Source organism: Babylonia areolata, chromosome 8 (genome assembly GCF_041734735.1).
Source record: "Babylonia areolata isolate BAREFJ2019XMU chromosome 8, ASM4173473v1, whole genome shotgun sequence".
NCBI classification, from domain to species: Eukaryota; Metazoa; Mollusca; class Gastropoda; order Neogastropoda; family Buccinidae; genus Babylonia; species Babylonia areolata.
The window spans coordinates 4,234,200-4,249,769 of record NC_134883.1 but is presented as its reverse complement, the minus strand read 5'-3'; the positions used below and the strand labels follow the sequence as shown (position 1 = coordinate 4,249,769).

General features: G+C 39.8%; 2 protein-coding genes across 3 annotated transcripts in view; one reads left to right on the top strand and one right to left on the bottom strand.

Annotated features, from left to right (window-relative positions):
• LOC143284466 (transmembrane protein 43-like) overlaps positions 1-5,902 on the top strand; it is a 28,027-nt gene extending 22,125 nt beyond the window's left edge. For both annotated transcript variants that reach the window (XM_076591123.1, XM_076591122.1), the window contains exon 12: positions 47-5,902. In XM_076591123.1, the coding sequence (XP_076447238.1) occupies positions 47-267 (221 nt within the window). In that variant the 3' untranslated portion in view covers positions 268-5,902. The remainder of the gene's footprint in view (positions 1-46) is intronic.
• Positions 5,903-6,593: 691 nt separating this feature from the next.
• The window catches only part of LOC143284467 (uncharacterized), a 14,696-nt gene continuing 5,719 nt past the window's right edge, over positions 6,594-15,570 (bottom strand). The window contains exons 3-4 of the mRNA XM_076591124.1: positions 11,362-11,551; positions 6,594-10,024 (exon numbers count right to left, since the gene is read on the bottom strand). Coding sequence (XP_076447239.1) covers positions 9,914-10,024; positions 11,362-11,551 — 301 coding nt within the window. The 3' untranslated portion in view covers positions 6,594-9,913. The remainder of the gene's footprint in view (positions 10,025-11,361; positions 11,552-15,570) is intronic.

Sequence of the window (15,570 nt, the reverse complement as noted above, 5' to 3'; positions counted from 1 at the left end):
GATAATGGTGGCAGACATTGATTCTGGTTGTGTGTTGGGTTGACAGTGGACTGGCTCCCCATCGTGCGTGAGCTGGTGGCCATGGGGGTGTGGACGCTCAACGCGGCCCTGTCCATCTCCCTGTCTCTGACCGTCATCGCCCTGGGCTGGATCCGCTACCGCCCCTGGCTGGGCCTGTCCATCCTGGTGATGGCCGTCACCCCCTTCTTCTTCACCAGACTGCGCTCCCTCCTCTCCCCCTCCTCCTCACGACACAGACACGTCTGAGTCACCCTTCCTTTTGGGGGGTGGGGAGCTGCCTGCGGGTGATAATAATAATGGATACTTATATAGCACACTATCCAGAAATCTGCTCTAGGTGCTTTACAAAAACGCTTTTGTTAACATAAAACATCATATCTATGTTACATACACACACCAAAATGTGACCACACACACGCACACGCACACACACACACACACACACATGCGCGCACGCGCACTGCATACATACATTTTAACATACATGTGTATCTAACAGCTACCCTAACACATACGCAAACATAGGCAGGCACAAACTTACATAAACACACGCACACGCACACACAATACACATTCATATACATGCATGTAGTTATGGACACATACATATGTATACACACATAGTCAAGCACAGCCAACGCAAAGGAAGTGGACCTGCCACGATTGAACTTATTGCTGAGGGAAAAGGTGAGTTTTGAGACGAGATTTAAAAGATACGAGGGAATCAGAATGACGGGAGGTTATCTGGGAGCTTGTTCCACGTCTTTGGCGATTGAAAAGAAAACGATCTGTGTCCATAGGTCTTACTTTATTCTTTATCCCAGGGTGATCACTGTGCTCTGGTGTGGAATGTCAGATCCTTTAAGAGAGAATTCAGGCTTTTTACTTCTTTTTTTTTTCCCGCCGAGAGCATTCTGTTGGAAGTGACTTCAGTCTGCTAGCGATTGGTCTCTGCCATATTAAGGTACGTCTGCTGTCTCCTGTAACACACGTCTTTTCTGTTTCTGCTTGCATCTGCTACGCATGTCAGTTTGTTCCTATGTGATGTTTGGCTGACTCTGAGAGTTACTGTAATTGTGTGAATTCACCATTTTGCCACCAAGTTGAATCCAGTTTCTTCTTTCATAGCCTTGACTCAACAGACTCAATATTAGATGTTTTTCCTTTTCTGTATTTCAGTGATTTATAACAGTTGAATGAATCATGATTGTTCTGCAAGTAACACTTTCATTTACATCATTTTCTTTTTCATGCCTTGCATGTGTGTGCGCACATCAAGGGAAATGAAGCTGATATTTCGATACTGTGCTGAACTGCTTTGCATTGTACAGCTGCCTTCATCTGAATATTGTCTATGGATGTGTGTCCATGTTGAGAAAAAGATGGTATTGTTGTGTTTATTTATTTCAAAGCCTTCATTGTCTGTGATAATTGAAATAGTTACAGTCCCAAAACTACACCAGTTTATTCTTTATCCCAGGAATGTGTGTGTGCGTGTGTGTGTGTGTGTGTATGTGTGAACAATGGAAAGGGCCTGTGCTTGTTTGTTTGTTTGTTTTTCTCTCTCTTTTTTTTCTTCTTTTTTTTTTTTTTTTTTTTTTGTTCTTTTTTTTTTTTTTTTTTGTTCATGCAACTGGCAGAGCTTCAACTCCTTTTATAATGGATAGATTTCCTCCCTTGTCTCAGTATTTTCTTACGACATTTTGTGTATCTGTGTGTGTGTACATGTACGCTGTTTGCTCACATATTTTTCTATCTGTTTTTATTGTTGCATTTCATCTTCGTGAAGTAAGCAATCCTCTGCTCATTTAAATAAGAAAATAAAAACTTCTTCGTTTATCTGGTCCTAAACGTGGACCTCATACATGAAATAATGATCAGCAAGATAACGGGTTTGCTCAGTGCTCCAGGTGTGTCTGTACCATTTTAGATTATACATGCTGTGTAGTGTTTATCCTGTTCTTTCTACATAACAGTGATTTTCAAACATCTGTTCAATAATGGATAAAAAAGGAAAGAGAAACCAGTATGTCCATTTTTAAGCATTATTTTGCTGTTCATTCTTACACTTATCATTATGTTCTTTGAAAACTTCGTTCAGTGAGTTTACTGACAGACCATATTTCTAAACCACTTATAATAAAGCCTGGCAGAATGACACAGAAAATGACCGATAAGCACCTAAAGGCAGTTGTCAGTCAGCTCTACCCAGGTAGGCAGCCTGTTGTACAAATGACTCTGTAAAACGCTTAGAGCTTGGTCTCAGACTGAAGATAGGCAGAATATAAGTATCAATAATGATGATAATGAAACATATTTTACTTGTTGAAAGTGCATAAAGTTGAGAGAATATTCCTATTTTTTTTCTTCTTTTGTTTTTAGTTCATGATCATGTTTGTTCAGTGTTGTTGACACCAAGTTAAGTACATGCAATCTTCAGCAAATCAAACAGTGTTTGAAGGTGACAAGAGGATGTGCAACTGTTGATTCAGAACATGAAAATGTGACACAACTAAGATGGTCATTAACTTCAGACAAACTGTTTGACGTGGGAGACATCTTCAAGTCTTTACCACGTTGACAGTTGTTAATAAAGGAGTGTTGTTGGACACATAAGCAAAATTGGTGTAATTTTTTAAAGAGAACAACCCACTTCATGTTGTGTTCTGTTCAGGACAGATCTCAAGTAATTATAGTTCCATGGTAGTGCAGGGCAGTGTCTTTACATCTGTCTGAAGTCTGTCCATGTTACTTTGATATGTCTGAATTATACAGGTAATTCTGCTCTTGTAAGGGAACAGTGCCAATAATTTTGCATTTGTTGGGAATAACTGAGCTGCTCACTCATGTGCAATTGAATGTAAGTTAACTCTGTTCCATTTAGCTGCAGCCAAGAAATTTATTCCCCCTGGCAATCTTTGTGATGGCCATTGCAGAGGTGATTCCAGTTATGTCCCCTGTCTAAGACATGCAATAAATTCCTGGATCTCTAAATTGTGTGTGTGTAAGTGTGTGTGCATGTGAATGTTTGTTTTTGATTTTTGAAATATAATTCTTTCGTTGTTCTTTCATTACAAGCAACTATGTTGCATTATGGAGTGTTAAAATGTAAACATGACAATTTTTTACAGATATTAATCAGCTTTTAATTAATGTCAGTGTGCCAAATGTCCTGATTCTGTTACTCATTATTTGTACATTTCTGCTGCAGATATTTTGAACATATGAAGGAGAAACTGAAAGTATTTTTCTTGTTTTCTTTCTTTAGAAACAAAATCCAAACTGTTAATGACTAGTAACTGTTTTGCTGTGTTTTTGTGCATCTTTGTTTTTTTTGCTTACCTAGCCCACTGATTCATTTGTGGTAAAAATAAAAAATATGGAGGACATGAACTAATTTTGTTGTGTGACTTAGTAACCTTTTTTTAGAATTTGTTTTATGATGTGCATGGAAAGGAAGTGGGTGAGCTTCTGGCACTGTGAGATACCTGTCTCTCAAGTCAGTTGACAGGTGGGTCAAGGATGGAGATTTTCCCAGTCATCCAGGTCAACATATCATAACGTGTATTTGTATTGTATTTGTATTTCTTTTTTTTTTCTTTTTTTTTTGTCACAACAGATTTCTCTGTGAAATTCGGGCTGCTCTCCCCAGGGAGAGTGTGTCGCTACACTGAGAGCACCACCTATTTTTAAAAGAATTTTTCCTGCGTGCAGTTTTGTTTTTCCTATTGAAGTGGATTTTTCTTCAGAATTTTGCCAGGAACAACCCTTCTGTTGCCGTGGGTTCTTTTACGTGCGCTAAGTGCATGCTGCACACTGGACCACACTTTATCATCTGATCCGAATGACTAGCGTCCAGACCACCTCTCAAGGTCTAGTGGAGGGGGAGAAAATATCGGAGGCTGAGCCGTGATTCAAACCAGCGCACTCAGATTCTTTCGCTTCCTAGGTGGACGCGTTACCTCTAGGCCATCACTGCACTCTGAATGTGCCTTCATTGCCTATAATTTGTGTGTATATAGTCAAATCCGAGTTTCAGAGTTGCCATAATCTGTATTGGTGTTCAGAAGAAACATTTACATGCCCAGTATTCCCCACGTCTGAAATTGTAATATGGCGTATTAGTGACAGGGTAAAAACTGTCCTGTGCACAAAACCTAACAAACCTTTCATTGAAACAAATGACTGTGAGGGCAGCAGCCTTTACCACAGAAGGAGAAGGAAAATGATTGATGACAGGCATGATCAGTGGATGACTTGTGCATTGCATTTTTCAACGTCGTTCAGATCCTGGCATTGAATAGGAATGGAAAGCTTTTCTATTTCCCACAACAACAGTCATACACATGACACGGCCGTGTCCTGTGAGGCACGGTGAAGATCAGAACACCCACATGAAAACTTTTACTGTTACTTCTGCCTGTGATGGGTTACGATAACACAAACAAACCATGACTGGCTGGACTGCACCCGAATAAGTCTTCTGACAGTCGGACCAGTGGGGTAAGATGCAGCATTATACACAAAATCCCACAAACGCAGAAGAAAATAAATCAAAGTTTAATTATGTCAAGAAAATAATTATTGAAGCGATTAAAGGAGTTTGACTCTTTTTTTTTTTCTTTTTTTTTTTTATCCCTTTTTGATGTTTTTGGACAGTTTCTGAAAAATTATAGTGTTGATTTTCCATTCAAGTATTAGAATAATTGAATTTTGTTTTTAGATTATTATCAATCAAAACTGGCATTGACATATTACATCATTTACCACTTGACTGATGTTTTGTTGGGTTTTTATTGTTGTTGTTTTGTTTTTTCTACAATAGCAATCATGTCAAAATACTTGAAATATTTCTTGCATCAGCACTGACTGTTATGTGTGTGTGCGTGCGTGTGTGTGAGAATCGCTTTATTCTTCTTGTTTTGTTTCCTGTGAAGTCAGTGCATTAGTTTTTTTGGAATTAAAAGAAAAAGGTTGAATGAAAGAAAAAAGGAGGGGAGACAACCTGGTTGAAGCATGAACAATTACAAATGATACAGATAGACCGGATAAAATATGGAAATGAATGATAAGCAGATAAATTACATCTTAATAAAGGAAAATTCACGGCTCCTGTTCAGCATATACTGTTTGAAACAGAGCAAACACCAGGGTAGCAGGCATGCAGGCAGGCTTTTAAAAGCTAGAGAGCTGGCTGTTTGTGAGATACAGCTGGGGGAAGAATGTTTTTTTGTTTTGTTTTTTTTTTATAATAGTAAAAATAATAATAATAAAGCATTTCCGTTGCACACTCCTGTTGTATAATTCATGTGCTTTCTTTCACTTCTTGATATGTGGTGGCAACATTGAAGTGTTTCCTGTTTCTAGGGGATAGTAGCATATTGAAAATTTGTCATCACACCTTTGTTCTGTGAATGAAGCCATCAAAGATGTATGCTGGTGGTGGTTTTTGTGTGGGTTTTTTTTTTTTAATGTACTGGTGCATATGTATGTTTGTTTAACTTTGTTCTCTATTACTTTTACATTGTTATGGTCTGACAATGTTTTAATACATTGCTGGATACATTTCTAAAAGTGTTTTAAAACAATTCAGTTTTCAAGTTAAACATTTATTACCCATAGCAGTCCTCGTGGGTGTGGGTGTTGTTAATGCTATATTATTTTGCATATGTCATTAACCATACGTAAATGTTTGGGGTTGGTTTTTTGTTTGTTTGGTTGGTTGTCATCTGTCCTCTTTTAATGATTTTCTTCAGTCTTTAATTTTGGTGCATCCCTCTTAAATGGTTTTCTTCAGTCTTTAATTTTGTGTGTATGTATGTGTGAAATTGATATTGAATCATCCTGTGCTGTGTGCTTGGTAATAAAGTTAATAATTATCCCTGAAATGTGTGGCACTTATTTGTGTGTGTGTGTGTGTTCAGCGTGCATTTTAGTTTCCAAGAAACTAGTGTGATAAATAGAATAACACAAATTTTTATTTTCTAGAAAGGCTTTCAGCTTTTGTTTCTGAATGTTGCTGTGTTGTGTGACAGGAGGAGCACAATGCCATCAGTACAATGACTTCACTAAAAAAAAAAAAATCATCTTCCAGAATCCAGGTGTGTGATTTTTTTCACGAGTCTCATTACCTTCCAATAACAATATGGAAATTTCATCATCTTCTCCACAGTTATGATATTATTTATTTTATTTCTTCTTCTTGTATTTTCTTTTATTCTTTACTCTAATTCTTATTTCCGTTATAATGAATAGTGTGTTATAGTTTATTGTCGCTAAAAGAAAAAAAAATGACACTCGTTTAACTCTCTCCATACGAACGGCGAAAGAGACGACGTTAACAGCGTTTCACCCCAGTTAGCATCATCAAAATATTGCAAGCAGAAGGCTCTTATACTGAAGAGGTGAATGTTGACAAAGAATACCACAATTCTGACGACGGAAGCTAAAGGTTGGGTCATTCAGACACCCACTGGACATCCGAGGGGTGTGTGTAGAGGAGAAGAGCGGACTGGCCGTACTGAGTGAGTTAAACACCCACTCATATAACAGTCATCAACCACAACATGAAATGGTCAGCTTTTTTTTTTTATTCACATGACAAATTGAGCAACTGACTACAACTAAAATGCCTTTATGGTGTACTCTGAACTTCAACAAATGGCAACAATGAAGCAAAAAATGTGTGGTATATTACATATAATTTATATTAAAGGTAATTGAAAGCAAGTTTAGAATATTTATTTCTGGTCTACATAAAATAAAAGCCAACATGGTGCTTTAATACTGTTATGTGCTACACAGCAGATTTCTGTAAGCACAAAGTTCCATGTACAGTCTAACTACTTGAGACAGTCAACATCACATACACATTTAATGTTAATACTGCAATCCACTGGACAGATGTAAATACTGTCAAGTAATTCATAGTACAGCAAGAGAACATCCAACTGAAGCCAACCCCCACCCACCACCCTCTTCCAAAAAAAAGTAAAATGATAAAAATAAAAGAATGCCTCTGAACAGCAGAAACAAACTCAAGACCGGAAAATATTTTGAAGCAGCAAATTTCACAAGAGAGCAAAAAAGTTCTTCTAAAGTATTTTACATGATTTCTCCTTGGTCTGGCTGAAAAGACTTCGAAATGTGATCAGTACCGATCAGAAAATTCAGTTACAGACTGGACAAGAGATAATTTTCCTTCCTGTCTCGAAAATTCAACTTAAGCTACTCAGAGTGATAGCATAAATAATTACCATGTGTGACCTTTGGAAACTAAGTGTTTTCGCTTTCAACTTGGCTTTCTCTTGCAGTACCATGCATCCTTTACCCTGGACACCATACTTATCATTCCTCATGATGAGTTGGCTTCAGCAGAAGTCCTCCGTGCAAACTCTCTGTGCGTATGTGGGATTCAGAATATCACAAATGTGGCATCATGCGCTGTTCAGGTTTCCTCACAAGAACACAGCACATGTACATATTTCAATCAATATTAGTTTGGGTTTTTTTTTTAAAATCAGATCAACAACAAAATGTAGACCAACACAACAACCACAAGCATTCCAGTTTAAATCACAGTGTAACAGCTTTGTTAAGCAACAATGTTGTAGACAATTCTATTGGACTTGCACACAAGGGATGGTTTTTAAAATGAACATTTTTTAACCCGACGAAACCAAAGTAAACAGAACATAGCTTAACACAGCAAAAATATTCATCACATTTCAGTTGTCATAATACACACAGACCGCTCACGTGAACTACTTTGCAGAAAATACTGTGCTGGCGCATCTATACTGTGGGCATTTTACAGCAACTATCATTGACAGAGGGCACTTGTGGTTGAAAAAGCTTTAGTGAAAAATATGGCATGGCAACTGTGGTTGAGGGTGTATAAACTGTAACTACACTATGTAGTTGTGTGTGAGTATGTATATAAACAGAAACTACATTGTGCAGTTGTGTTTGAATGAATATAAATCATAACTACACCATGTAGTGTGTGTACGTGGATATCAAAATTTACTATACCATGCAAAAGGAGTATTTGAACATTTAGTACCACTACTAAATAGGTTCCACAACTCTAAATGGTCTGCAAACCTGATTAATAGTGTATATGTCTAGAATAGTAGTGCAGCTAAGAAACATGGCATATAGGAAAACCAGCCCAAATAGAAAAAGTACAAAAAATAAACAAAAAAACAAATATCAACTACGCTACTTTTTTTTTTTTTTAATCCCCTTTTTATACACAGGCTGCGCTTTTGTGTGATCTGAGCAGATCACATTATTTGAAGGGCTTCACTCTGCACCTCATTAAAACACAACAAAAATTATTTGAAACCATATGCTGGCTTTTAGAAGGAAAAATGTTTGCTAAATCAAACCTATTCCTTGAATTAAACATTGTGTCAGGATTCTTTTTTTCTTCTTTTTTTTTTATTCAAATAGTTTACATATGATGCCAATTCATGCTGATGTGACAACTAGAAGGGTTTTTTTAAGTAGTGGTTTATTTATATTCACAGACATAAAAACAAACACCTGCAAAATCTGGCGTGACTTTTCCTATTTCTACATGAACGCAAACATACCTCAGCAGCACATTGCAAAGCTTAAATGCATTTTGAAAGGACTGCAGAAGCAAACGGTTGGCTTAAGTACATTATATATATATATATATATATATATATATATATATATATATCACAGTAAATGTTCCTTTTGATTTTGCAAATGAAGGAGTTACATTGAATCTACAGCAGTATACCACATTAAATAAGATAATATTATTCTTTCTCCCAGCAAATCTACTTTCTTGATATGGATCACGAACGAACTAGTATTGAGTCCACAGCAGCATGTCACAACAAAAACGTGACTCCACAGCAGTATACCACAATAGATAAGATTATTCTTTCTCTCAGCAAATTCATTTTCTTGATATGGCTCATGAAAGAACTGGTATGGAGTCCACAGCAGCATGCTACAACAAATGTGTTGAATTTTTCTCTTTTTCAGTTTGTTTAATGCTGTATTGTTGGGAGAGGGGTTTGGCAGTCACTGGACACACAGAAACACAGAACATGTGGCATAATAAGACAGAAAAATGCATTGTTGTACTGTCCCTCACCTGCAGACTGACTCCACCCCCATAAAGACTTGTATTTCTACACCGTGTCAGTCACAGACCACGTCCCATTGTGCTCGACATGTTTACCAGCTGACCTACTTTACACAACACTGTCTTGTTGGAAAAACTGTGTTATAGGACAGTTTCAAACAGACGTGTTTGTCTTTCCACACAGGCTGTTTCATCTTTCTTTCTTTCTTTTTTTTTTTTTTTTTTAACTCTTTTTCTAATTTTCTTGCTTTCTATTTCCCACTTCCGTTTCACAAGTGCTCATGAAACAGGAAAACAAACCAATTCTATCTTGCAATTATCTCTGACCACCATGGGCAGGCTTTATGGTAAGTTTGGTGTGGAGGAAGAACATTATGACAAGCACTGCTTTTGTCTGAAACTGAAAAACTATCAAAAAATGCCCCCACCCCCACCCCACCCCCACCTCCTCCCCTTTTTTTTGTCCCCTTTTTTTTTTTTTTTTTTCAACGACCATATGCCAAAAGCAGAATGATAAATAACATGAAATGAAAATGAAAATGCCCCAACATCATAAATAAGCAGAAAAAAAAAGGAACAGAGTCAACTTCATAAACATTAATTACTGATGAAAAAGCCAAAAAAAAAAAACCCCAACAACCCAAAACATGGGCTAAATGGACGGTTTCTCAACACTGAACCCAGAGACAGACAAATGTGACAGTTCTTCCAGTTGTGGCAGAGAAGGGGAAGGAGTGTGGTGAGGAGGAAGGAGGTAGATGTTTACTTCAGCGTTCCGCTCCAGTTGATGGGGTTGTAGCGCAGTACCTCTCTGTCGTACCTGTTCTCCAGCTGCCGATCCTGTCGCCTCTGTTGCCACTGGTTCTCCATGAACTGCACACACAACACACAGTGCTTTCCTTCACAACGGGTGAGGTGAATAGCGCCTCATGAAATCTGGAGACATTAGGGGTTCTGTATATAGCATTAACATGGATTTGAGTCAGCATCATCATATTCTTCTTCTTCTTCTTGGGTGTAGGCAGCCAACATCTACATTAAGACGAATCAGCCGCACTTATCACTTAGGAAAAAGCTTCCCGCTCCGGTCGGATGAATGCATGTCATAGTTTTCATAGTCCACAGGGGTGTTGCCAGGTCTGTTTCCGATTTGGTGGGGGAGGGGAGAGGGGGGGGGGGAGGGGGGAGGGGGAGGGAGGGGGTTAGTGGAGGCATGCCATCCTGGTCTGGAAGGCAGCCAGGGATGGCACCAACACAGTTTGTCACCATCACCATATACCATCGGTCATCATGAAACGTAAACTGTACAATTTCACGTGGCTGATCTGTTGGCAGGCTTCGTTTTGGTTTACCTTTCATGTCCCTGCTTGGTTTACCTTTCATGTCCCTGCTTGGTTTACCTTTCATGTCCCTGCTTGGTTTACCTTTCATGTCCCTGCTTGGTTTACCTTTCATGTCCCTGCTTGGTTTACCTTTCATGTCCCTGCTTGGTTTACCTTTCATGTCCGTGCTTGCAGTCAGCTTGTGTCAAAACTATCAGGCTTTGGGAGATTTATGTGTGCTGCTGTTTGAGGGCCTAGTGATGGTCTCCACCATGGACATTATGCCAACTCAGTCTGGACTCAACAAGTGCAGTCATCACAGGCTTTCAGTGGGTAGTATCCTGCTAAGGTTGGTCGAAACAGGTGCTATACTGAACTCTGACATCATTCAGCATTACCGCTAGGTCTCTCCCAGTCTGGGGGGTATGGGGGGGGGGGGGGGAGACTTTAATGCATACTGTGGCATGGTGGCCTAGTGGTAATATGTCCACCTATGAAGTGAGAGAATCTGATCGCACAGGATCGAATCCCACGCTCACCAGTATTTTCTACCCGTTCTGTAGACACTGAGTGGTGGTCCGGGTGCTTGTCTTTCGGATGAGATGAAAAACCAAGGTTCCATGTGTCGTATGCACTTACACTGCACATTACATTTTACGCTCCAAAGTGCATGCACAATGGGCTGAACTGACTCAAACACATGCACAAAATTTTAATATATACATACCCACACAGCCATATGCATACACGCACATATGTTCACAGTTATATGCATGGAATGGACACACACACACACACACACACACACACACACACACACACACTGCAAATAACTTGAGCATTATGTGACAGCCACTTAAACAGCAAAAACAAAAGCGAACAACTTACATTTTTGTTGTCGTCGCGGAACTGCTTCAGGTAGTTGAACTTTGAGACGAAGTTGTTGAGATCCTGGGACCTGCACTGATTGTCGTACTGCACTGCTGCCTCGCTCTCCTTCACTTTGTCCTTCAGTGTTTGCTTCTTCTGGGCGTCCTGGTCAGCCATCTGTTGTTTTAACACGTCTCTGAAGTGGCGTCTGCACACAGAGGCACTGCATTATGTGAGGGGACATCTTTAAATACATCTGTTGCTGGGGACACCTTTAAATACATCTGTTGCTGGGGACACCTTTAAATACATCTGTTGCTGGGACACCTTTAAATACATCTGTTGCTGGGGACATCTTTAAATACATCTGTTGCTGGGGACATCTTTAAATACATCTGTTGCTGGGGACATCTTTAAATACATCTGTTGCTGGGACATCTTTAAATACATCTGTTGCTGGGGACATCTTTAAATACATCTGTTGCTGGGGACATCTTTAAATACATCTGTTGCTGGGACATCTTTAAATACATCTGTTGCTGGGGACATCTTTAAATACATCTGTTGCTGGGGACATCTTTAAATACGTCTGTTGCTGGGACATCTTTAAATACATCTGTTGCTATGAAACTTCCCTGAAAAGACATACATCTACAAACAGACAGAGTGGCAAGGCAGCCCAGTAGATAAAGTGACTGACAAGGTAGCTAGGATCCTCTCACACCACCGTTCAAGAGTGTGTTTTTTTCTTATCACTCCACAAGACCTTGAGAGGAAGACTAGCACCCTTTGATGTTGTCATTGTTAATAGAGTTATAGTTCACACAGGCTGGTGACTTCAGACTTTGAATAGATTTATTGCTACACTCCGACCGGCGCAATAGATCCTGTAATCCATGTCAGCGTTCGGTGGGTTATGGAAACAAGAACATACCCAGCATGCACACCCCTGAAAACGGAGTATGGCTGCCTACATGGCGGGGTAAAAACGGTCATGCACGTAAAAGCCCACTCGTGTGCATACGAGTGAACGCAGAAGAAGAAGAAGAAGACTGCTACACTCCGCATTTGTTTCTGTATTCTTTTTTTTTTTTTTTAATAAAAAAGGAGAGGGGGTTGAAGGCTGATGGATGTAAGGAGCAGGCTGGGACAGGGGGAAAGAGAAAGACATACTCATACTGTTAAACAGTCTGTTGGACTGTGTGGTAAATAGCTGGTCAGTTCCAAAAGAGAAAGTTTTGAACAAGAAAATTTCCACAATATATCCACACCATCAATTGGAAACACTAACCAGATAAACTGGGACAAATCTGTACACAATCAAGTGAAACAAAGCTCAGTTAACAAAATAATGTTCAGCACAAATGCATCTGGTGTCTTCAGAATGTTTTGCATAACAGAGAAAATTTAACAGAAGTGTAAATGCAAGACTTATGATATTTGGGTTGGATCCACAAACATTTGGTGAACTTAACTGTAAATGCAAGACATGATATTTGGGTTGGATCCACAAACATTTGGTGAACTTCACTAGCTATAGTTTCCCTTGTAAAAAAGCAATGGGCCATTTACCCTGTGTCTGTTTAGCATCCGTGGCAAATGCTGTTCCCGTGCAGTTCATGCACAGAACAGTCTGTATCCACACCCCTGAAGTCTGCCATGCAGTGTTTATTTTTGTGGCAAGTCAGTGTTTGTCCAAGCATACTCCCAGCTTCTTACTGAATTGCATTGTTTTTACAGCCTTTTAACAAAGGCTACATACTTCCCACTCTCCAGAATGAACTCTGTTAGCAAAGTGCTTCAGACCAAGATACTCTGTTACACTATTCTCATCCTGTCTTTTTGCCTGAGAGATGGATTGGAGAAGCATCCGCCGCCCACAGCTGAGATACAAAGACATTTGCAAACATGACATGAAGGTGCTTGAGATCAACACTGAGTCCTGGGAGGACCTTGCAGATGACTGCAACAGCTGGAGAAGCACTCTCAAGAATCAGATTGGTGAGGACAAACTGTCAGCTGCTGCAGTAGAAAAGCGAGCTCGCAGAAAAGGGACGGCTGCCAACAGACCAGCATCAGCTTACACATGTGATCGCTGCGACAGAGACTGTCTCTCTCGCATCGGTCTCTACAGTCACAGGCGACGCTGCTTGGTCCAAGCAGACAGCCCAGTTAGACATTAGGTTGGATATACTCTATCCATGGTCAGCCATGACCGAAGGAGGCCTACATGTACATGTATCAGTAATAAAAGGGAGTTTGTGGACAGCTGGCACTGAGACAAGGCAGACAGGCCTGGGTGTGACTGGGTATGTGGGAACTCAGGATGAACAGCAAATGTGTGACTACATACTGAGGACTCAGGATAGACAGCAAAGGTGTGACTCAGTTTGGAGGAATCAAGTGAACAACAAAGGTGTAACTTAGTGTGGAGGACTCAGGTGAACAACAAAGGTGTAACTTAGTGTGGAGGACTCAGGTGAACAACAAAGGTGTAACTTAGTGTGGAGGACTCAGGTGAACAACAAAGGTGTAACTTAGTGTGGAGGACTCAGGTGAACAACAAAGATGTAACTTAGTGTGGAGGACTCAGGTGAACAGCAAAGGTGTAACTTAGTGTGGAGGACTCAGGTGAACAGCAAAGGTGTAACTTAGTGTGGAGGACTCAGGTGAACAGCACAGGTGTAACTTAGTACTGAGGACTCAGGTGAACAACAAAGGTGTAACTTAGTGTGGAGGACTCAGGTGAACAGCACAGGTGTAACTTAGTGTGGAGGACTCAGGTGAACAACAAAGGTGTAACTTAGTGTGGAGGACTCAGGTGAACAACAAAGGTGTAACTTAGTGTGGAGGACTCAGGTGAACAACAAAGATGTAACTTAGTGTGGAGGACTCAGGTGAACAACAAAGGTGTAACTTAGTGTGGAGGACTCAGCTGAACAGCAAAGATGTAACTTAGTGTGAAGGACTCAGGTGAACAGCAAAGGTGTAACTTAGTGTGGAGGACTCAGGTGAACAACAAAGGTGTAACTTAGTATGGAGGACTCAGGTGAACAGCAAAGGTGTAACTTAGTGTGGAGGACTCAGGTGAACAACAAAGGTGTAACTTAGTATGGAGGACTCAGGTGAACAACAAAGGTGTAACTTACTTTGGAGGACTCAGGTGAACAGCAAAGGTGTAACTTAGTGTGGAGGACTCAGGTCAACACTCAGGTTAAAAGCAAAGGTGCGACAGTATGGGAGACTCAGGGTGAATATCAATGGCATTGTAATAGTTCTGGAGAAAGGGCTATGTATGCTAATTCATTTCCTCCTGAACAAAGCCTCAGAGACTACCAGAAATGAAATGAACCATTATTTTGGATCCAAAGAAAATCTGGAGTTCCTAACAGGCTGACTGACCACAAGGACTGTAGATGTGTATTGTTCCTTCGCCGCTTTCTCTTTATTCCTTCTTCAAGGTTAAAGTTCTTTTATTTCCTTATCTTATTTTCTGCTTTTGCTGAAAAAAAAACTTATTTTCTTGTCCTCCATTTGTTTTATTTGACTTTTCAATTTTTAGTATGATATCTATCTTATAATATTTTGTTTCTCCTCTCTCTCTCTCTGTCTCTCTCTGTCTCTCTCTCTCTCACTCTCATGCACACACACATACACACAAAAATAAAACATTTATTTGAAAGTATCATTTATTCATCTATTTATATATCGCATTCATTTACCCATTCATTCATTCATTCATTTGTTCGTTCATCCATGCATAACAAAACATACATGCAGTTTTACAAGAAGCAATCAATATTGCTGGGGTGTTTAAACCCCAGCCCATGAATTATTCTCACCATTGACAGCAAGCCAACTGCAGTGGCAGCTGTTTCCAGATGATATAAATGTCAGAGAAAATTGCTCCAAAGGCCTGGTTCAGGGCGACCATTAGTAAGCTGGCTGTATTGGCAACAGGCACTGATAAGAGATTCAATGGCCTTTTCTCTCAGCTTTTGTTTGCTTTCCACTTATGTCCAAGGCCCCAGCTTCACACAGTTTTTTTTTGTTTGTTTTTTTAAATTCTTCTGAGTGCCAAGAGATCTATTGGTGGTTTTGATATGTGTGGCTGAAGGGTATGTGTGGGTGGTGAGTGAGCAGTGTGTGTGTGTGTGTGTGTGTGTGTGTGTGTGAGAGAGAGAGTGTGTGTGAGAGAGAGAGAGAGAGAGAGAGAGACAGAGAGAG